The 23343-nt window shown below is 36.1% G+C and overlaps 1 protein-coding gene across 5 annotated transcripts in view; it reads left to right on the top strand.

Annotated features, from left to right (window-relative positions):
* The first annotated feature begins 2321 nt into the window (after window positions 1-2321).
* Window positions 2322-23343, top strand: part of HGF (hepatocyte growth factor) — a 71571-nt gene continuing 50549 nt past the window's right edge. Inside the window, exons 1-6 of one of the 5 annotated variants that reach the window (XM_010387916.2) lie at window positions 2322-2462; window positions 2740-2869; window positions 9902-10067; window positions 14312-14424; window positions 15793-15907; window positions 20873-21015. In XM_010387916.2, the coding sequence (XP_010386218.2) occupies window positions 2325-2462; window positions 2740-2869; window positions 9902-10067; window positions 14312-14424; window positions 15793-15907; window positions 20873-21015 (805 nt within the window). In that variant the 5' untranslated portion in view covers window positions 2322-2324. Of the gene's footprint in view, window positions 2463-2554; window positions 2870-9901; window positions 10068-14311; window positions 14425-15792; window positions 15908-20872; window positions 21016-23343 lie in introns of those variants that run through there. The other 4 variants (XM_030933200.1, XM_030933202.1, XM_030933201.1 and 1 more) reach the window with 4 other exon arrangements.

Raw genomic sequence — 23343 nt, 5'->3', positions numbered from 1 at the left:
TTATATAGGTTTTTAGTTGTATTTACCATATTTAATATGACAGTAAAAAAAGTCGTGAAAATGTGTGACCTAATAAATAAATTTATTCAGTTTTCTAATGTCCTGAACCCCTTATCCCAGATGGATTTTGCTCCTAACTTATAACAATAATTTACAACCCTGACTCTAGTTTTTCCTGAGAGAAAAAAATAAATAGAAACACTGTTCTTTTTCTTTCCTTACCTACAGGAATTTACTTACAGAAAAAATCTAGCTTCTTTTAAAAACAGCCTTAATCCCTTGTTGGGCCAAGGGAAAACTTTTCCATTACTCACGGAAGTTTTGCTAAAAAAAATTACTGACAAGGGGCAGATCAATAGGAGAAAAAGGCATACACATTCATTTGATCATAATTTTACACAACATGAGAGCCTTTAGAACAAAGACCCAAAGTTACAAAAGAAATTGTCCATTTTTATGCTTAGGTTCAACAAAGTGTGGGCAGGTGTGGAGAAATACAACTGGACAAAAGGAATATGATCTCATGCTAACAAACTGAGTGGGAATGCCTGGCAAGGTGAGATTCTTCCTGGTATATCTGTGCAGCACTCATTCCTTCTGGGTATGGGGCAGGACCTTCTCTGGAATGGGGTCTTATGAGCTACGATCAAACAAGGTAGGTCAGATAATGTCTTTATGGCCAGATTTCACACAGAAAGTTGAGGTGTTAGAGTGATATGTTTAGGTTTTATGGCTGGTTTGGGAAAAAGGGTTCTGGTTTCTAGGAGCCACCTTGGGAAAGAGGGATTCTAATTTCTATGGCTCGCCTTTGGGGAGAATGAAGGGCGGGAGAATGAAGGGCCGGAGACTGGAGGGCAAGAGAAAGTCGGAGAGAGCTGCTTCTGAGGTCTTCACTTGGGGTATCATTTTTCTGAGCCCCTACACCCTAATAAAGCACAAGAGATGCAGTGGAGCAATTCAGGGTCATGGTCAGGCAATACATTGAACTGAGATTTCCCAAAAGGTCTAATGAACAGTAAAAAGAAAGTAAAATGGATCCTGGGGACACCAGAGAGAGGCTGACAAATGATTTTTAAGTAAGGAGAAAATGATAAAAGAGAAGGATTAGCAATAGAAATGGGTCATATAAAATAGATCCCTCAAAAGGAATTCGCTTAATCCCTAGCTTCTCTAGATATCCCACAACCTCAGGGACTTACCAGGCAGGTCGTTTTTCCCTGAAAGTGGGGGTAGGGGAGCTGGAGGACAAATGAAGGTGGTATGTGGAGGGAAGGCTGTTCTGTGGATGAGTTTAATTCAGCCCCACAATTACTTCTGTACAGCTACACACTGCTCTAGTCATTCCCACATTCGGCCTGCTTTCTTTTCCTCTGTGGACAGGCGCACTGTTCTCTACTAATATCCATCTTAGAGAGACACAGGGACAACTCTCCCTCAGCATCCATTAGAAATAAAGCAGGCTCTGGCTTAAAGTTACTAGAGCATCCACCTCTGGGTGCAAAGACAAAATCTCTGAATCAAGTGAGCGGTCTGTGCAATGACCTCACAAAGATTTGATACCTAGCAGTCCCTCCATCCCCATACAAGCTCCTCATCCTTCCACTTCCACTTTGGGAAGCTGGCTGTCGTGTACAGGCGGATGAAGCTGGAAAAGAGAGGCATATTCAACACTCATGAACTCCAACAGCTTGGGGGATTTCCGGTGAAAGTCAGTCCTAGCCAGTGCATACGTATGTACACACCAACATGTGTGAATATGTGTTGTGTGCACGTGTGTGCCTGTACAAGGACACATGGCATATTTACCTGTCAGGGACAGGCTGTGGACAACGACTATTTCTTGGACTTTCTCTTAAAAAGTCAGATCAGACAAGTTTATTTTGTATACTTTGGGAAAATGTGTGGTATTTCGTGAGTTTAGCACAGTTTGTGGAAAAAAAAAAAAAAAAAAAACTGCTTTCTCTGAGCCCATGGGGCAGGGGTACTTTTTTCATCCGACAATCTGCTTGCTTTTGTTTTGCTTGCTTATTTTGGCCCCACAATACCACACCCTTTTCTTACCTAACCTCTTTCTACCTGGGCTGGACTTGCCTGGGCTCTCCTCCCTGGCCCCTCTCCCTCCTCTCCCAGGTCTCTAAACCCCTAGAGAACCTGTGTCAGTGTTTTGAATCCCTCAATTGCTCTAGCAGGAAAACTAGACAGATTAGGAGCTGGGGCACATTTGGCTGAAAGACAGCTCTTCGCTTTCTTCTTATGCTGCTTCCCCTTCCTCTTTTCCCAAATAGATATATAAACACATGTATTTTCCTGTTTAAATTGAGCGAATGGTCCTCTGCCTGTGCCTTGATTTAGCTATTGGGCTCAGCCTTGCTCCTCCCTGCCTTACTCGGATAGGAGCCACTGGGATCTGGAGCTCCAGCTTCCAAATTGAAGCTGGCCTCAGGCCAGGTGACCTTTTCTTTGTAAGTTTCTTTCCTAAGCGTGGGGTTGGGGGGAGGCGGGGAATGGGGGAGTGCAGGGATCTGTTTGGTGGTGTTGAAGTGGGGGGGCTAGTGAGGAAAGGAGGGGGCTGGAAGAGAGTAAAGGGCTGTTGTTAAACAGTTTCTTACCGTAAGAGGGAGTTCAGACCTAGATCTTTCCAGTTAATCACACAACAAACTTAGCTCATCGCAATAAAAAGCAGCTCAGAGCCGACTGGCTCTTTTAGGCACTGACTCCGAACAGGATTCTTTCACCCAGGCATCTCCTCCAGAGGGATCCGCCAGCCCGTCCAGCAGCACCATGTGGGTGACCAAACTCCTGCCAGCCCTGCTGCTGCAGCATATTCTCCTGCATCTCCTCCTGCTCCCCATCGCCATCCCCTATGCAGGTTAGTTTCCTTCTTCTTCTTCTTTATTACTATTAGTATTTAAGTCTCCTGCTAACCTTCCCTATTCCTTTTAACACCCTCTTTTTATCCTATTCCCAGCATCCTTTCTGAACTCAGTAGGTAGTATAAGTTTCTAAAAGCTCTCATTATGCTTGCTTTTGACATTCTTTTTGTTGTTGTTGTTTGTTTGAATAGCATTTAAAATGATAATTAACTTTCCCTCAGCTCCCCTCCACCCCCAACCCAAGCCCTGTCCCACTTAGCCTAATAGTTGTGGATTATGGGATAGGGAGGAAGTGCTAATACTGGCTGAATTTGGCTGTTTTGGACTAGTTTAAAGCTAAAGAGAGGGTCTGGTCTGAAGAGGCAAGAGTGATGGTCAGTCCAGCAAGAAGTCATCTTTTTCCAGAGAAAAATTTTCATAATAATCCACTATTCCACATCACCTAGTCAACATTTGGGGCCAAATTACAACTTTGTACAGGTTTTTATTTTCAGGAGGCAGAATAAACTGATTATTTGCATATCATAAAAATGAAAGAGAAAGCCTCTTTTTGAAGATCTTATCCTTTCTGGGTGCGGATGTCTGCCCTTTGGAAACTGCAGTGCATGAAGACTTTGATTAAAGCTGCAGAATTGCCCCTCTCTGTCTCCCACTTTCTCCCTTGGGTTTGCCAGCTGGGGAGGAGTCGCTTGAAAGTTCATATTGCCTGGAGGTTTAGAGATCTCATTTGCTGCTTTGGGAAGTTTCTCTTGTTATCAGGGCAAGAGGAAACATCTGTATTTTGGTGTATTATCATTGTAGAGGCTGAAGTGCCAACGGGAGAAGGCAGTGAATATCAAGGGTGGGCACAGGGGAATACAAGAGTGGAACAAATGCCCAGATGGAGACATGGCCTTTTTACAATATAAAAAAGGAAACTGGCTGTATCTTTTGAGATGTTAAATATGAAATTTATCAGGCCTCGGATCTAGTTTTTGATATGGTACAAGGGTTAAAAACCTCAAGAATTTGCTAAATGAAAAGGAAAATCATTCAACCTACCTGGTTTTCTTTTATTTTGTGAAGTGGCCCTTTTGGAAAATGACGCTGTTTGGAAGGGTCACTTTGAAAGCATTTAGGTAAGATTTCTGAAGAAGTTAAAAAGAAGTGAGTTCAAATCAAGCAGGTTATCATGCTTGAGATGTGTCATGTTAAAATTGCTTCACAGGGTCGGGTGCAGTGGCTCACACCTATAATCCCAGCACTTTGGGAGGCTGAGGCGAGTGGATCATGAAGTCAGGAGACCAAGACCATCCTGGCTAACACGGTGAAACCCTGTCTCTACTAAAAATACAAAAAATTAGCCAGGCGTGGTAGCGGGCACCTGTAGTCCCAGCTACTCAGGAGACTGAGGCAGGAGAATTGCTTGAACCTGGGAGGTGGAGGTTGCAGTGAGCCAAGATTGTGCCATGCACTCCAGCCTGGGCAACAGAGTGAGACTCCATCTCAAGATGAAGAAGAAAAAAAAAAAAGTTTCACACACAACTGCTGGTTTAGGGGATTTTGAGCTTAAATTGAAATAATGGCTAATATTTTGAGGGTTTTCATTTTTAAAGATTAAAATGTCACTATTCTAAAGTAGAATCTGGTTACCTGAATTCATCTGTGCGAATGCAAGGGGAACACAGTGTGGAAAACCCAAACAGTAGATCAACCATAGGCAGTTTCTATTTGTTTTTGGCATGCATTATGAACTTTTGGCAGGAGACATACATTTATAATTATATTTCACTTTGCCTAATGTAGAAATGACTGTGTTTCCTGAGTATAGGCAGAATGCAGCCCAAGAGTGCTGGCAGGCAAGGAGAGTCCAGTTGGGAATTACAAATATGCTGTGAATAATTCCTGAAGTGGATAATTCTAAAATTGTCATCAAAGGAGGGTCTGCCTTTGTTTAGGTGGCCAGTTTATTTTGCTAGTTTTTAAAATAACCTTTAAAATAAAAAACATGGGTAGCCTCTTAAACACATAAAAGTTTGTTCTTTTTTAAAAGTCATTTAGTATTGACTATTTAGAGGTTTCTTTTGTTGTTGTTACTAGCTTTGATTATAATTATTCTATGAATTTATATTTGTACATATTCTAAAATAACACATTGTTAGGAAAGAAGTATATACTGTAAGTTGACAACCAGTTATCAACAGAAGACATTATGGAGATACTTTTTCTAAAAGCTTCTTAAGAAATATTCAATATAAAGGGCCCAAGCCATCTTTGTAGGAGTTAGCCGATTTGGAATTACCCTCTATTCACTCCCACCTACATGGGAAACAAATATCCAATCCTCTGTAATAAAAGAAGCATTAAATGAGCACCTAATGTTCAAGAGTATGTGGGGGATGTAAAGATGAACAAATGAGAAAGGAACTTAAATTTGTTGAGCAACTGATATGAACCAAGTAGTAAAGTACATCTTACTTAATTCTAATAAGATTGACACTATTGGACTCATTTTTCCTGAGGAAACTGAGGTTCAAAGACCTCAGTTATCTTATTTTTTTGTGAGTTAAGGGACAGAGCTCAGGTTCCTACCCAAATCTATGTGAATGAACTACGTCGTGTTTTTTTTTTTTCTTTTTTCATTTATATTGAAGCCAGCAGCAGTGAAATCAACTAAACTTAATTTTAAAAAATCATTTGACTAAGTGATATATTAAAAAAAAAAACCCGGTTAGAAATACTTTGTACTATGGTTGCGAGTTCATTTCTAGCATAGAGAATCAAACCAGGTTAAGGGGTCATATGGTACTAAAGTCAATATGAAAAGATGGATGGTAGAATAGTCAGTACCTTAGCACAGGAACACAAGTGGCCCAAAGTACAGAGGTTCATAAGTATAGGGAATGTCCCAGGAAGGACCCCACACAGCAACTGAAGGCAAGCATTTGAGGCAGAAGTACTGGGCATGTGATGCGGAATACTGTCTGTGAGTGGAAAAGTAAGATGAGGTAGAATGGATAGGACTGAATGTCATGCTCAACCATATGGTCTTTAAAATGAACGTCATGGGAGCAGCTGAAAGTTTTTTTGTTGAAAAGATACTTGATTGAAGTTGTTCTTCAGTGTGGTTGCTTCAGTTTCTGTGTGGAAGGAAAGTTGTAGGCACAAACAGACTGTGAAGGTGGAGGCCAGGATTAGGCTTCTAGAAGAATGAAGCCTTAAATAAGAACTGGAAAGAAGGAGAAGGAAGAAAATACCTAGGGAGGCCCCTCAAATCACACTGAACATCATTTCATTTTGTAAATCCCCTTGGAAGAGATGATGCTGCAGCTTCTCAAATACCAGCATTTGATTTACATCTGACACAGTCTCTGTCTTTTTGGTATCTTTATTTGTGATATTGTTGCCTTCTCTAAATAAGAGGAGATGACAGCCAATTTGCAAAAATCCATGTCTTAGATAATAATGAAAATTTAGATTTCTATTTGAAATTCCTGGCTTTGGAGAGTTTACAATCTCCAGTCCCAACCATTCCCTTCCATTAATTATTTGTGTACTTTCATCTTAACATCTTGCCACTTCAAACTGTTAATCACTAATCATGTGGATAGGTTTCTCAGAATATGTGGAGCCAGATTCCTGCTTCTTTCCACACCCTGCAAATCCTTTCCTTGCATGATTTTCCTTTGAAGTAAATGGTTAGTCCACACAGAGAAGAAAATATATGAGGTACTGAGAGAAATGAGTGTGAGGTGCTGGGACTAGAGGGAGAAATGTGTCTTTCTTCAAGCACCTTGATACATTTGACCCTACTTTCTGTGTGTAGGTTTTCACTAGGATCCTAATGATTTCAGCTCTAAAACAGGGACTTTAGGTTCTTCAGGAAATATAGCTTCCAGAATGTTTTACCATACTGGGAGAAGAGGAAAAAGGAGTTGTAATTTAAAGCACAGGAAAGCATGATAAATTTGTAGTGATCTCTCACCCTTTGATTTCATTTCAATATTTTGTTTATAAACTTCAGCTAACAGTCACGCACAAAAAATAGTAGGGACAAATCTGATCCAAAGATATTTTTGAGTTTCTTCCCAAATTAAGCTTGGCTTTTAACTGTTTTCAGTAAAACAAGCATCAGTTGTTAATACATATGGAGGAGAAAGTTGAAACTATTTTCAGCAAAGGAATTTTATTTTCAGATGCTGTTTTTGAATGACTTCTGTTTTGAATTTTTCTTTTATTGAATAAGGAATTAATTTTATAGATGTGTGGATTACATGATGTACAATTAGCTCCAACTTCAGATTTTTTAGTAATTAGTTACTGGCTTAGTATAAATGACTTAATTAAAAGGGAAAGTTTCTATGTCATGAGAACAAAATAGTGAGAAGAGAATTCTGGTGTCTGGTTCTGATTGCCCCTGATAGCTTTGTAGCCCCAGACAGGCTTTTCACTTCTATTTATTATCTAGTAAAGGGAAATAATAGATTTATTTGTTTTTCAAAATGCTTTTTGATCTTTAGATGAAAGGTAGTGATTGGAAAATTTGTCAGCAAGCAAGGGTAGACTGTTTTTATGAGGTACAACAAAACATGAACACATTTCAGTAGGACAACTGAGGAGATTCAGAATTAAATACAATCAACAATTCCATGGAGACCTCCGCTCTCCAGAATCTTCTTCATGGCTTGCCTTCATTTTGCGTGGCATTGAGAAAAGAAACCAGAACATTGACCAGCGATTTTGTTTCATTTGATAGATTAAAATACATTACACATTTAATATTTGTCTTAGACTTTTTGATTTTTATGCTTTTCCCTCACACTTAGACATGTATACTAAATACATTATACATCAGGCCAACTTCAATTTTATATTTTTAGTTAATATAAGTATACACATATTTGAGAAATATGTGTACAAAACTCTTCTACTTTGGTGAACAGTTGTTTCATAGATTTTTTTCATCCATTAACTATCATTTATTTCTAAGAAACATTCAGATTTATACAGGAAATTATTTAACTATTATGCTATGAAGCATTTCAAAGCACCTTAGAGATAGGGTGATAAGGTCAAAGGAAAGAGAAACTCTTAATGGAAAAACTTATCTCCTATTAACATGGTTCTGTGACAGAAACCAAAATTTGAAATGAATTATGCCTTCTTTGCTTGGAAGAATAACAGTTCCTTCTTCATGCCAGAGATTAAAGGATAAAATTTCAAAAACAAAACTAAAACTTTGCATATCTATAACATTTAAAAAATCCAAATTGATTTTCAAACATTTACTTAAGGTTATCAAGTTAACATAACTTTTATATTTTAGATTGAGAAATTGGGGAGTTAACATTTCAGGTAATTAAAGTCATTTGGCAAGTCAATAAGATTACCAGTGTTATACAAGGCATTTGGTCCATGCTCAATAAATAACATGTTGACAGAATTTTTGGTTAATTTCATTTTCATGTTAAAATGTCTTATAAACTGTATGTGTTGTACCATAGCCATTCTATCCTGTAAGGCAAATAAAAATTAAAAATGAAAGCATCATTGCAGAATTAGTATTATCTTTTGGAGACTCTGCTTTGGAGTTTTACAGAGATTCAGAAATTTAGAGGACCTCATGTTTTCTCTAATTTATTGCAGCCTTCAAATTAGGATGGACACTGATTAGTAGCATCTGCTCATCTCATAAACCAACTGGAGCCAGTGGTTCCTGACAAACTTAGAGTATGAGGGCATTTTTGGTACCTCACTCTGCTAGGTGTATTTCCAAATTTTGTGCACACAAATTTTTACTCTCCGTTTTTGACACATTTCAACACAGATACAGATCAGGAATGTATTTCCTGCTCTACTATCCACATTTCTTCTCTACTGCTAGCTCTAAACCAAATCTTCAGGAAAATGCTACATGCCGTATTTCCATTACAATCTTAGCAATTCTTAGATACAGATGGCATGGTCAGTGATTCAGAGTGGTGGTTTTTAAGCCAGCCTGCTGGGTTTCCAATCTGAGATATTCTAAGTGGTCAATTAATTTTTTTCTATGTCTTGGTTTCTTTGACTGAAAAATGAATGTATCCTTACCGCCTTTGGTATAAGCATGTTCGAAAAGAATTGACAGGCAGAGGAGCACAAGCACATCTATCCTTATTACACAATAGTTGCATTCTATTCAGCATTTTGATCTGCATTATGAAGATGCTGATCACTAACAGATTGGAGCTATTTTGGGCAAATTGAGAATACAGAGAACAAGTTTTTGATACACTGAAGTTATCCATAAAATTAAGTCTTTTAGAATGTTTTAGTTCTGTTTTTCAGGTTTTCAGTAGGAGGCTTCATGCTATCTAGGCGCCTTGTATTTTCATGAAGAAAAATGATATTGCTACATTAAAGGATGAAGTTTTACATACATTTGATTTACAGCATTTGGCTTGATCTCAAGACAAATAGTTCAGTGATACCAAGAAATAGTGTCCAAAAGCACAGAAAACATTTATGCATTAAATGAGGAGAGAGGGGCTAAAATATGAATAATATGAAAGACTTTAAAGAGTAGGTCAGAAGAATTTGTCCACTGTACAGTTTTTAGTGAGAAATTTCTCGCCTGTCTTTGTGTTGGCTTATCTCATTAAATACTATAATGAACATGAGGACCAATTGTAGAAGGAAATGAAAAGTTTAATTATAAAGCATGATATGATATGCTTCTAGCACTGATATTTGCTTTCATGATGTTTGGAAAATATCATGTTATTTATTGCTTTAGTGTGAACTCTGTCCTGATTTTTAAAAGTTCCCTAATTTGAAGGAATGTAAATGAGTGACTCTATATGACAAGTTATTTGTTTTTACGTGTTTACAATATTCCTTCCTTTCTCTTAACTATTCCCTACCTCACTCTGCTCCTAACCCCTGGAAATCTAGTATATTCTCAGGTAAAATCACTTTCTTGTAGATGATTCTTAGGATTTTTTTTAATATATGAGCCTTAAAAACATTTCTCCAATGTTTATTTTTTTCAAACATTTTGTATTTAATAGAGGGACATAAGAAAAGAAGAAATACAATTCATGAATTCAAAAAATCAGCAAAGACTACCCTAATCAAAATAGATCCAGCACTGAAGATAAAAACCAAAAAAGTGAATACTGCAGACCAATGTGCTAATAGATGTACTAGGAATAATGGACTTCCATTCACTTGCAAGTAAGTTACTTCATTTTGTTCTTAGAATAATTTTCCAAATATAGCATGCATGTATTATAATCATGTGTCTTTTGTGTTGTAGTCAATGTGATTTGATCGTAAGTAACTTTGACTCTAGATTTAACTTACTACAAAGGAAGACTTAGCTCTCAGTTTATCGAAACATAGCTTGAGTAAGGGAGAGTGCAAAAACTGCTACCTTCTAAAATCCACAGTGGCTTTGCTTATGGAATTTCTTTTCTCATCTGATGAGCAATTGAATTTGAGTAACTAAAATGAAATTCAATTGGCTCTGATCTCCCTAATATTTTAAAATATCTATTCAGAGTAACCTTTTCTTTTTTTCTTTTTTTTTTTTTTTCCTTGCAAGAGGAACGGAGGAATTTTTAGAACAGAAATTGGGCAGCAGCCAAAATTTACTTCAACTTTATTATATCATTGCTTTTAGGGATTTAAATAAAAGGTGTTGAGAGAATTAGTTTAAAAATTAGGGAGACTGGTGTCAGCAGAGACTGTTTAAAATAAGAGGATAGCAATGGTAAAGTTTCAGGTGAAAATTGATGGGGCAGTTTAAAGAGGCATGAGGGGACTTAAATGGAGAGTTTCATGTCTTTTGACAGTCCCTGTGTGACCTCATAGGGAAGAATTCCTTACTACAGGGGTCCTTAACCCCCCACCCCTGCCACTAGTCTGTGGCCTGTTAAGAACCAGGCCTCACAGCGGAGTGAGCTGCAGGCCAGTGAGCATTACTGCCTGAGCTCCACCTCCTGTTGGATCTGTGGCATTAGATTCTCATAGGAGCTGAACCCTATTGTTAACTGCACATGCATGGGATCTAGCGTGTGTGCTCCTTATGAGAATCTAATGCCTGATGATCTGAAGTGGAACAGTTTCATCCCAAAACCATCCCCTGCTCCCTGGCCCCCAGACCCCACTCCACCCCCTTGGAAAAATAAACCAGTCCCTGGTGCCAAAAAGGTTGGGAACTGATGCCTTACTACTTTGCCAGTGATCCCAGAGCATAAAACTTTTTGTTTTGGGCTAAGAGGGTGACAATTTCATTCTAATAGTCTCCTAAACTGTCAGAAGAAGACACATTGTTTTAGTTCTTCATTATCTTCCCTCACTTATTTCCCAGTCTCACTCCCTATTTTATCTTTTTTTTTTCAATAGGGTCATGCATAAAATCCTCTACATATTAAATTCTACTCAATTACATTTAGGTGATGACCCGTAATGTGACCACAGGGTTTAGTAAGGTCATGGCAAGCGGTCCTAATTTCATCTTGCCTTTTTCAGAGAAATAAATGTTATGGGCCTCAGAGGAAACAGCATGGTCAGAAAAGATCTTTATCAGGTTTAGGTTGAGGAAAGACTATCTGCTTTCAATATCTAGAGTGAAACTGCCAATTTCAGGGAGATAGTTCCTGGCAAGGGGAGTGGGAATTGACTTTGCAAGTATATTCCTATGATAATTCTGTTTCATTCCCTGAGTTTCCTATAAAAGCCTTGCTATTGTTAAAAATAGAGACAGCTACTCTCAATCAGCATCTCAGCTGTGTAGATTCATGGAGATGCTCCAGCAGTTGAGGAGGATAGAGTTGTATTTTCCCCTCTCCAGGTTGGAAGGGCAGGGTAAAGGGAAGGAGAGGACACCTCACTGCTGCTTTTTAACTTTGAAAATAAACTCTCTTGGACCCACAAGTAAGGAAAGTATTGCTACCATTCAATTTTCACATTAGTGAACCTTAGGAAAGAAAAACTTTCCTCTTATTTTATTTAGTAGGAACTAAAATGATTTTGCTAGAGAAGACATTGATAAATTAGTAAGTGCTCACATATGAAATTTCATACTTTCCTACTGTATTTTGGTTGTTATATTTGGTCTCCAAATTTATGGCAACCTGTGCAGAAAACCACAGGTAATATTATGTATTAGAGCCAAGATTTCTTGGCCCAGAAATGGTAAAATCCTCCTCGTTCATACATACACACACACACACACACACACACACAGACACACTTATGTATTTGGAATTATTAAATATGTTAGCTATAGAGAATTGAGTTAACATACTATGATACTATGAACTTAGGGTCTTAATAAATCAAAGGATCTTATTTGTAGACATGTTATATAAAACAGAATTATTTAAAAACAATGAAAAATACCCTAAACCACTTATAAAATACCAAAGAAGTGTGCGAAACCATCTGTGAAGTAAATGGGTGTGAGGTGGAACATTCTTAAATACTGTTTGTTCTTGAGAAGATATCAACAATATTGGTTTTCTAGAGATTCAAATTCTTCTTTGCTGGGTAGGAAAGATGACCAAGAATGTCTGATTCAAAGCTCTTCAGGAAATAGCTCATTCATGAATTCACTTAAAAGAATAAGATAAGAAGCTTTCCTCTTTTAGCTATGGCTGGCAACTGCTACTGGAATTGCCTTCCTGCCATAAACAACCAGGAAATAGACAAAAGAAGCTGTTGAAAAGATTACAACTAGAATGATGTTAAGATAAAGACTCTAAAAGTCAAACCTAAAAGAAGATGCAACTCATGGAATTTGATGGCTTCCACCCACTTTATATGGACGTGTAAAACAATATAAAAAACACATTTCTTAAAGAATTTGTCATTGTATTGGAACGAGAGAAAAGAGTGAATGAGATCAGCAAACTGGAAATCTTGTTACCCACTTTACAGATGGAATTACTTAAAAACAAATTTATCACTTTTTTGGGTGTTTATCATTTTGTTATATACATAGATTATTTTAGTGAACAACGACAAAAAAATATAATACTTAGCTATAGGAATAGTAGGGGTGGCAAGTTTTCGTAACTTTCTTTGAGATGTTATATCAAAAAGATATCCTCTAATATTACTAGTTTTCTTTAAATTAAAATTAAAAATGCTTCGCACTTTGGGAAGCCGAGGCGGGCGGATCACGAGGTCAGGAGATCGAGACCATCCTGGCTAACATGGTGAAACCCTACCTAGCTCTACTAAAAATAGAAAAACTAAAAATTAGCCGGGCGGGTGGCGATGCCTGTAGTCCCAGCTACTCAGGAAACCGAGACAGGAGAATGGCGTGAACCCAGGAGGCGGAGCTCGCAGTGAGCGGAGATCACGCCACTGCACTCCAGCCTCGGCGACAGTGCAAGACTCTGTACACACACACACACACACACACACACACACACACACACACACACACACACACACACAAGAAAGGCCGAGTGCGGTGGCTCACGCCTGTAATCCCAGCACTTTGGGAGGCCGAGGCGAGCGGATCACAAGGTCAGGAGATGGAGATCGAGACCATCCTGGCTAACACGGTGAAACCCTGTCTCTACTAAAACTACAAAAAATAAGCTGGGCGCGGTGGCGGGCGCCTGTAGTCCAGCTACTAGGAGGCTGAGGAAGGAGAATAGCATGAACCTGGGAGGCGGAGCTTTCAGTGAGCCGAGATTGCGCCACTGCACTCCAGCCTGGGGCACAGAGCGAGACTCCGTCTCAAAAAAAAAAAAAAAAAAAGAAAAAGAAAAAGAAAAGCTTATATAAGCAAACCTATTTTGGAAATATTAGCTTAAATAGTTATCCTCAACAACATTTTCATAGCTTTTAATAAACTGCAATGTTTTGTAATTCACCAAAAATTACATTATATGCAAAAATTTCCAAACACTGGTTTCAGATTCCACTTTTTAGGAGAATCTCCTAGGGCATTGATATATCTAATGCACCTTAGAAAATGTCATTTTAGAATATATTTTTTACAGTTATACACTTTGTAAATTACTCCTGATATCCCAGATATAATTGAGATAGCTTAAATATCTCAAATATAATACCATTTTATACAACTGCGGATAAAAATCATCCAACTTCCTGTGAAGTTACAGAAAAATAAAGCCTTCAGAAATAGTTCAAATAGTTGTATTACATATTGATTTTGCATGTTAAAACTGTTATTTTTCTACAAGTCTTTTGGAATAACATGAGAATATTCCAAAGACTATTCAATCGGATATTTAAATCTACTACTACAAAAACTTAATTTTGTTCTTTCTTGCTTGGCTATCAAAATGGTAGTTTCAAATTTTACTCATATTTTTATTATGTATATGTAATTATGCATTCGTTTCTATATTGTCCTCCTTGATGAACCATATGCCCTTTCTTTAAATACTGTATAAACAGTAGTATTTCTTCTTTTCACACTGATATTTTTTCAGGGCCTTTGTTTTTGATAAAGCAAGAAAACAATGCCTGTGGTTCCCCTTCAATAGCATGTCAAGTGGAGTGAAGAAAGAATTTGGCCATGAATTTGACCTCTATGAAAACAAAGGTAACTGACTTCTCCCTAAATAGTGCATAATAAAGTATAATGAAATATTTGTTGTAATTTCCTGCCAGAGTGGTCTTTCTCACTGATTTCTCTAGTATATGTGAGATATCTTATGTAGTCAATTCATCCATTAAGACAGTTGAAACTAGTATCTTGACTATTTTTAGTATGGTACTTTAAGGAAAACATTTTCAAAACTTCATAATCTAGATTCCTTCCTCCCTCCTTTTTTTTTTTTTTTGGAGGTGGGGTGAGGAGCATCACCTAGAACTGGCATTCTCCGTGTTCATTTTAGAAAGTGCTACTTTAATTCATTAGTTTAAAACACTTTATATTATAGCAAATTTTGAGTTTGCTACAGTATTTTGCATTTAACAATGTTGGATAACTAAATTATAGTGATGATTACTGATAATAACAAAATATGGAGATTTTGGAGAAATGAGTTGGGACTATGTTTCAATATATACTTGAAAAATATTTAAAGGAGGAATTGAGACCATATTATTTGTTGATTGCCTATTCTGGTGGTCTGATATTGTATTCACTAGGTATTTACTTTGTTCAAAAGCAGAATCAAGTAAATGAAATGAAAGAATGTTAACTGTGTCCTATTAAATTTGGATACATAACATGGTACAATATGTAGATGTTTTCAAGTTAATAGGGTAAATGTTTAAATAAAATTAAAAATAAATTCATGGTAGAAGTTAATCTTTATATACCTCAATAATACTACAAATCCTAAACATAATTCATGATCTAGTATAAAACCGTTCTTACTTCAAACTGTCTTCTAGCTTGCTCACAACCACATGTACTATTATTTGGTAGGAATACATAGGTTATTACAATTTGGTTGTCATATCAGTTAGCAGTGGAAATGTTTGCAAAAATATGGAAAAAAATAAGCTACCTCATGCATATACATATGTAAACAAAAATTGACACAATTTTACTAAGAAGGACAAAGTAATTATCTTAGGTAACTTTTTGAATTCAATATAGGTTTTAAAAATCATTTAATTTTTGTTGTTAATATTTTTTTAAAATGGTCTATATATGTGAGCAAATCAGAATTGCTTGGCTAGTTGAGTATACAGACTATGTTAAGTACAGAGACTGCTCTCTGGAGTTATCTATGCATATATACACAAAATATAAACTTCTCAATCATCTGTTTGTTTTTGGATTATTCCAAATGTGTTATTTTGAAAATACTAGTAGAAGCTTTAGGCAAGAAATTTCAATGTTATTTGAAATAGTTTACAAGAGTTAATTACTTACAGGTTTGAATGGAATTTTTTTTTCTTAAATACAGCATATGTTTTGCATAGTTGCAATAATTTTATCTGCTTTCTTCAATAGACTACATTAGAAACTGCATCATTGGTAAAGGACGCAGCTACAAGGGAACAGTATCTATCACTAAGAGTGGCATCAAATGTCAGCCCTGGAGTTCCATGATACCACATGAACACAGGTAAGAACAGTATGAAGAAAAGAGGATGAAGCCTCTGTCTTTTATATATGTTAACAGTCTCATATTAGTCCTTCAGAATAATTCTACAATCCTAGAATAACGTAGCCAATTTGCTGATTTGTATTACAGCAAGGTTTATATGAATTCATGACTGATACTTAGCAAATGATTAATATGTTAATAAAACATAGCCAAAACAATATCTTACCTTAATGCCTCAATTTGTAGATCTCGGTATTTGTGAAATAATAATGTAAACCTCATTTAAAAGGATTCTTCTTCTTTCTGTCTTTGAAAAAGTATGGCACTGTGCAGGGGTAGAGGCTGACTGTGAAAAGTGAGAGGTAGATGAGATTCTTCCCTTACTGAAAGCTGAGGGTTCTTTAACCGTGGTGGATCCCAACATTGGTTGCACGTTAAAATCACCTGCTGCAAGTCCTCGACGAATCTTACTTAGAAGATGACAACACAGAACAATTAAATCAGAATCTCTGGGAAGAATAAGGCACCAGTATTTTTTAAGCTCCCACCATGATTCCAAAGTGCAGCCAAATTTGAGAACCACCGCTAGAAGCTCAAGCTTCAGATTGACCAGCTTTTCCATCTCACCTATTGCCTAAAGACCAAATTGGATAAATGTGTTCATTACAACAGATGGATACTATTTAGAGATGAGCAAACACAATATACTTAGGCTCGTCAGACTGAGAGTTTTAATCATCACTGAGGAAAAACATAGATATCTAATACTGACTGGAGTATTAGTCAAGGCTTATTTCACATACAATTTTATCAGAAACCAAAATAGTTTAAAACAACTCTCCCCTTGTTAGTAATGCTTTGGAGGGTTTACTTTACCATGTACCTCATGCTGAGCAATGTACCTCGTTAATCTTATTTACTCGTCGTAAGAACCACACAGTGGGTAGTTTTATTGGTTCTATTTTAGCTATATGACAAAACTGAAACATAAAAACACTTAGTAAGTTTTCAGTGTCATGCACAACTAGGAAGTCACTTGGCCAGAATATAAGCCCAGTCACCATCACTCTGTAACCTGTGCTTTTAACAACTTCAGGGCGTGAAACATTTGGCCTATCAGTAAGATCCATGCTGTGATTTGTTTTTGCGGTGGTGGTGATGACTGCCTTGTTGAATCCACTTTTTATTCTATTCCATTTTGGGGACATAATTCTGCAAGATGATTCTAATTAGGAAACAGAGATGAGTTAATTGACCAACACAGAAAGAAAAAGAGTTTGTTGCTCCGCACTGGGATTAAACATATGATCTCGGCCTAATTAACACTAGCTAGTAAGTGTCCAAGCTGATCAGTTCTACTACGTTTCAATAACAGAAAACAACAACTTTCAAAATTAGTTACTTAACAATTATGTCGAAATACCTCTAAAACATGGTGTTTTCCTTACATTACAAAAAAAAAAATATGATTGGTTTTGTCCTTTCTTGAGAGTTTTCATGGTATTACTCCCTGCATAGTGAAGAAAACATTTTATTTAAGTAGATGGATCTAAGTTTTTCATGAACAAAGGAATAACATTTGAAATCAATCCTACCCTAGTCCAGGAGAACGCACTGGACTGACCTAGTAGAGGTCTTATTTCACCCTGAGTTCTCTATGGTTGTGATTCTCCGCTGGAGGAGTAAATGTGAAATAGATCTCCCTGGGAACTGGCTTCCCAGTCCAATCAGCTATTTTACCAATGAACACTTCCTTGTGATATAGATGTTTACGGCTGAGAGGATCCAATATATTAATAAAATCCTTTTTTGCATTCAATGAGGGAAACACATAATTTTCATCAATTAGCAGCTTATTGGAATATCTGCATGATGTTTTAACACTTTTAAGTGTTGACTAAAGCTTAATTTTACAGAAAATAGAAAAAGAAAATATGTTTCTGTCTGGAGGAATGATTTATTGTTGACCCCTAAATTGAAATATTTTACAAGTGGCTTAATGGAAAGATGATGATAGATGATGAAATTAGTGTAGAAGTTTAACTAGAAAATCAGGTGACCTGATATCTACATCTGTATCCTTCATTGGCCACCCAGCATTCATTAATGAATCAGATGATGGAATAGATCAAGTTTCCTAGGAACACAGTGAATATTAAAGGAAAACAAAGGGAGTCTAGCACCTAGAAGACCTAGTTTATATTTCAAAGTATATTTGGATATAACCCAATTTTAAACATTTCCTCACTTATCTCTCTTAAAGCCTTGCCAACAGCAAGGACAGAGAACCAAAAATAGTGTATATGTGAATAAATGCTTATTACAGAATCTGCTGACTGGCACATGCTTTGTGTGTAATGAGTTCTCATAAACACTTGCTGAATGAACACACATAAGTGAAATAGCATGGCTAGGCTTCTTCCCTTGGTCAAATATGGGGTGCTAAAGAAAATCAGGCGAAACACATTGGGGCACTAACAAAAAAGAAGTTAATTTAGGTAAAAGGTAAAATACACCATAGAATGAAGAAAAGAGATGACACAGACTACTCTTTAACCTTCATGTCTTAGAGAGTAATTTGATATGGATTGATTCAGAATTGTGAAAAGGAGCCCATCTTTTCTCTTCATTTTGATTTTATTAACTCCAATGAGGGAACTTTATTCATCTTTTGGCCATATCTACTTTTGATTTCTACATTATTCTCTCTTCCTTTCTACCTGTATTTTTCCTAATAAATTGTTGACTGATTAATTCACTACTTCTTCACAGCTTTTTTTGGCTTTACAAATCCACTGGAAAGGTATACGGGTGTATCACTTTGTGTATTTCAGTGTGCATGTGTAGAGGGGACTAAAATCCTCTCTCTAACTATAAATATTGAGTATTTGTGTATTGAACATTTGCTATAACTACTAGGCTTCTTAAATAATCTTAATACATAAAATAATCTTAATATATGATATAGAAAAAGGGAAATTATAGTTCGTATTACTCATCTAAGTGAAGAAATTAAAACCCAGGAAGTAAATAAACTGTCTAAGGACTAAGGTCGTATAATTATTTAGGTGATAGATATGGGGCAACCGTATGAGTTTTATGATTAACAAGTAATTTCACACCACTGTACTGTATCAACTTTTCCATAAAAGAGAGCTATAGTATACTTTGCTTAAATAAATTTGATTAGTGCATGACTTCTTGAAAACATATAAAGCATAAATAAATTTGATTAGTGCATGACTTCTTGAAAACATATAAAGCAAAAGTCACATTTGATTCTGTCAGAAAAATGAGTAAGCCATGACCCAAACAAAAGATGCATTAAAATATTCTGGAATGATAGAGCTAAAAGTAAGAAAAATGGCTTTTTAAAAAAGTTTACTGTTAGGAATTGTGAAATTATGCTGAATTTTAGTTGCATTATAATTTTTGTCAGTCATACGGTCTGACAATGTGTCTTATTTCTATTTCCCCATATGAAGAATGGTGAAGCAAGGATATTAACTGTTTAGATGCATTGAAGTTGCATAATGTGGATAATGTTTAATTGGTTCCCTGAAAATGTTTAGTTAGTAGTAAGTGTCTTACATTATTTGTTTTGTCCAATAATTTATATTTTTTGAAGACTTAACTCTAGAATGCACTCATGCCAAAATGAAAGAATTTCATTGCAAAATATTGCTTGGCACATGATGCATACCTGTATTTGTTTTGTGTCACAACATGAAAAATGATGGTTTATTAGAAGTTTCATTGGGTAGGAAACACATTTGAATGGTATTTACTAAGAGACCAAAATCCTTGGACTTCACTCTACTTTTAGGGCCATTTAGAACTCAAAGTCTCAGTAAAAGTAGAAATAAAGCCTGTTAACAAAACCCAAACTGAATATTAAAAATGTTACTGGAATTTCAAAGAAATGTTTACTGGTATTACCTGTCGATGTATATTCTTTATTATGATCTTTTGTGTAAAGTCTGGCAGACAGATGCGATATCTAATTGCTGAGTCCAATATCACAAGCAGTACAAAAGTATAAAAAAGACTTGGCCTTTTCTGATGTGTTAAAATACTTTATGCTGGTAATAAAACTAAGAGTAGGGCACTAGAAATTTTAAGTGAAGATAATGTGTTGCAGTTACTGCACCCAATGGCTTACTATTATAAACCAAAATTGGGATCGCTAAGCTCCAGTCAGTCAAAATAATCAAAATTATTGAAGAGAATAAGCAATTCTTTATTAGGACAGAGTAGATACAGACTACAAAGTAGAGTGTGCTTAATGAGAGGTAGCATTTGCTAGGTGCCAATTACGCTATCATCCATTGGAACTTCTCAAAATAACCATATAAGGTGTAAGATGTTAAAGGTTGTGGTTGTACTCAGTGCACAGGTAAGCTAATAGGCTGAGAGAAGCTAAATTACTTGCTGGGGTCTCACAGTAAGAAAGTGAGCTGAAGTTTCAGCCCAGATTTAATTGGATTCTGGGCTCTTTATTCATGTTACTTTATGAATCTGTTTCTCAATTGTGCAGAAAAAAGGGGGCTATTTATAAGAAAAACAATAAACAAGTAATCTCAAGTAATGCAAGAAATAGTGAGATTTCAAAATCAGTGGCAGCATTTTCTCAGTTCTCTCCTAAGTGGCCTTGCTTAATCACCTGCTATCTTTTAATGGAATTTCGAAATTATGTTTCAAACAACATCGATTAAGTTCTAGAATGTTTGACTCTTAGTAAATTAAGAGGCTAATCGTTCTAACTTGATAGTGAATATGGAAATTCAGCTAAATGAATGTTAATAAAATTCAAAGGTTTTAAGCATAGGTGGAAATGACAGAATTTGAATTAAAATATATGAAGGAATATAAGATAAAGGATTTTTCTACTTTCAGCAAAAACATACCCACTAATTAGTAAAATTAATAGGCCAAAAAAAGTTGCATGCTCTTATACTGTAATGATTATCATTTTAAAACTAGCTTTTTGCCTTCGAGCTATCGGGGTAAAGACCTACAGGAAAACTACTGTCGAAATCCTCGAGGGGAAGAAGGGGGACCCTGGTGTTTCACAAGCAATCCAGAGGTACGCTACGAAGTCTGTGACATTCCTCAGTGTTCAGAAGGTAAATAAACCTGAATGCCATGTGGGCCATTCTATTCCCCCTATGTGTAGAACTGTAACTCACATTAAAGGTTAACAGCAACGAATCAATCATAATAAATATGTTGTTCATGCAAATGCAACTACAAATAATTATTTAAATATTTTTACACAATGTTTTTAAAACTGTTGGATTATCACCAGATTAATGCAAAATCACAGAGCAAGTTATCAGTTTGAATTTCAACACTGCCTGAGTCATCCCTCTGGGGAAAGTGAAAGAGAGGGTTTACTTATCTACTGTCTTGAGCTCATATACCTCAAAATCTACTTACTGTGTGGCACCTGAAAGGAGCTGAATGAAGCTTAGCCTTTCATTAGCAATGCTAATTCTATTCAACCAGCACCTGCTTCCACAGAAATTTTGTCAAAACTATTCTCAAGTGGTGTGACAAGGGCATATGGACCCAGAAGAAAATACAATATAAGAAGGGATCACTGGAAGCTTGACCCCATGCACGTTTTGGTGAAAATGTGCCTAGAATCTGACACATAGACTGGAACTGAGTACCATTCAGAATAGGATCTGAAGAGATCAAAGCAATGGAGCCCAAACTGTCTTGAAGGCAGGCACCTTAAATCCATGTCTGTGTTTTCAGCTCTTCTCACAGCATAAAAGGGCATTGTCCTTACTTTTGCAGTGGAAAACTGAATGTCTGACAAGATGGAAGAGTAACCATTTCAGCATTGTATGTGGTTTCATTTTCCTTAGTTATCTGGCTACTGAATAGCTGGGGTTTTCAGTTCTGTCAGAAACTCTAAATTTCCAAAAATTTAAGTGAAACATGGATGAAACTCTGTTAGAAAATTATTAGGATTTCAAAGTATTTGGGGAGGGGGACTACTGGAATGCTGTCCAAGTTTTATACTAAGATATCTTACCTGTTTGTTATTAACCAAATATTTTTTTAAAATATTTCCTCCATAAATATTCATTTAATATTAGGTTGATATTTATCACATAAAAAGTAAAGGCTACTGTTACCTAATTGTCACAGAAAAGGATTTGTTTTCTGTTGTTAGTGAATTTGAAATCCTTGACTTTATGTGCTAGAGCCAGTTCCATCTCTGTTTGTAAATTCTTACTTTCCATTCCATATCATATTCTGTTCCCTATAACCTCTTCATTGTTTTCTTTTCTTTTAAAAATAATAAACTTTTCTATGATCACGTTATGAACAAGTCTGTTTTGTATGAGTAAGTCTGAATGAATTAATATTTGTCTTAAACTTGCACATGGAAGAAGAAAAAAAAAAAAACGCTACTTTTAAGGGAATCTCTCCTATTACAGTTTTCTGAGGTTGAAAATCATTGGCAAGGGGTGTTGTTTGACCTGAAAAAGTGTTTTCAAAGACTGGTACCTTGGCCAAACTTTAAACAGCTTACTGTTTTCGTTACCTGCCTGGTTCTTGTGAGAATATGATTTTTCAACTCTGGGTTTATATGAAAAACATTCATCAAAATATACTTACCTACATAGGACTGGACTGCTAGGCGACATAGATTAAAAGTGCTAGAAAAGAAGTCCTTGAATAAATCCTATTTTCAGTTATTCTTATCTCATTAGAATGTAACTCTCTAGTATCTTTAATAATTTGAAGTCATCACACCTCCCTTAGAAAAGGGCGTTGCTCCTTGGTATTGATGGTATATGATGCTGTTGGTCACCATGGCACTAAAGGTTGCAGACATGTTCTTTCTGGAAATAATTAGTGACCTGACAATAGTGGAATAACTCTCCTGTGGGAGAAGGGAACCAACATCTGCCCTGTAGGTTAAACATATTTCAGAGAGTATGAGTTAAACTGTGGTATTTTAAATTCAAGCTAACACAAGCAATGTGTTAGCAGGATTTTAATGAAAAAGATCCAAAATAAGAAGCATTGTCAAAACATTGGCAGAGAAAAAGAGTGACTTTTAAAATCAATAATATAAAATATACAAAATAGTATAGACATGATATAAATTTCTTCTAAAATACATATAAGGGGGAAACCTCAAAATTCAGAGTGCTTAAGTTGTATAATAGATGGGCCATTTCTATCCATGGATACAAATTAAATGGTAAGTTATAAAGGTTATTTTATTATGGCTAAGGTAGCAACTATAAAATCTTTTTGCATATTTAAAATTAAACAAGAAAAACACCCGTGATCAAACTTTAGATGGTTCAAATGAAAAAGACATATAGAACAGTATATCTTTTTTGAAATTTTTGTAACCATGCTTAAGACTTAGCTTATAATCACCTGAAATTTGTTTAAAATTAAAGGATTGTATCTGATAGTCA

This window comes from Rhinopithecus roxellana, chromosome 6 (assembly GCF_007565055.1).
Source record: "Rhinopithecus roxellana isolate Shanxi Qingling chromosome 6, ASM756505v1, whole genome shotgun sequence".
Classification (NCBI taxonomy): domain Eukaryota; kingdom Metazoa; phylum Chordata; class Mammalia; order Primates; family Cercopithecidae; genus Rhinopithecus; species Rhinopithecus roxellana.
This window is presented reverse-complemented; position numbering and strand designations above follow the sequence as displayed.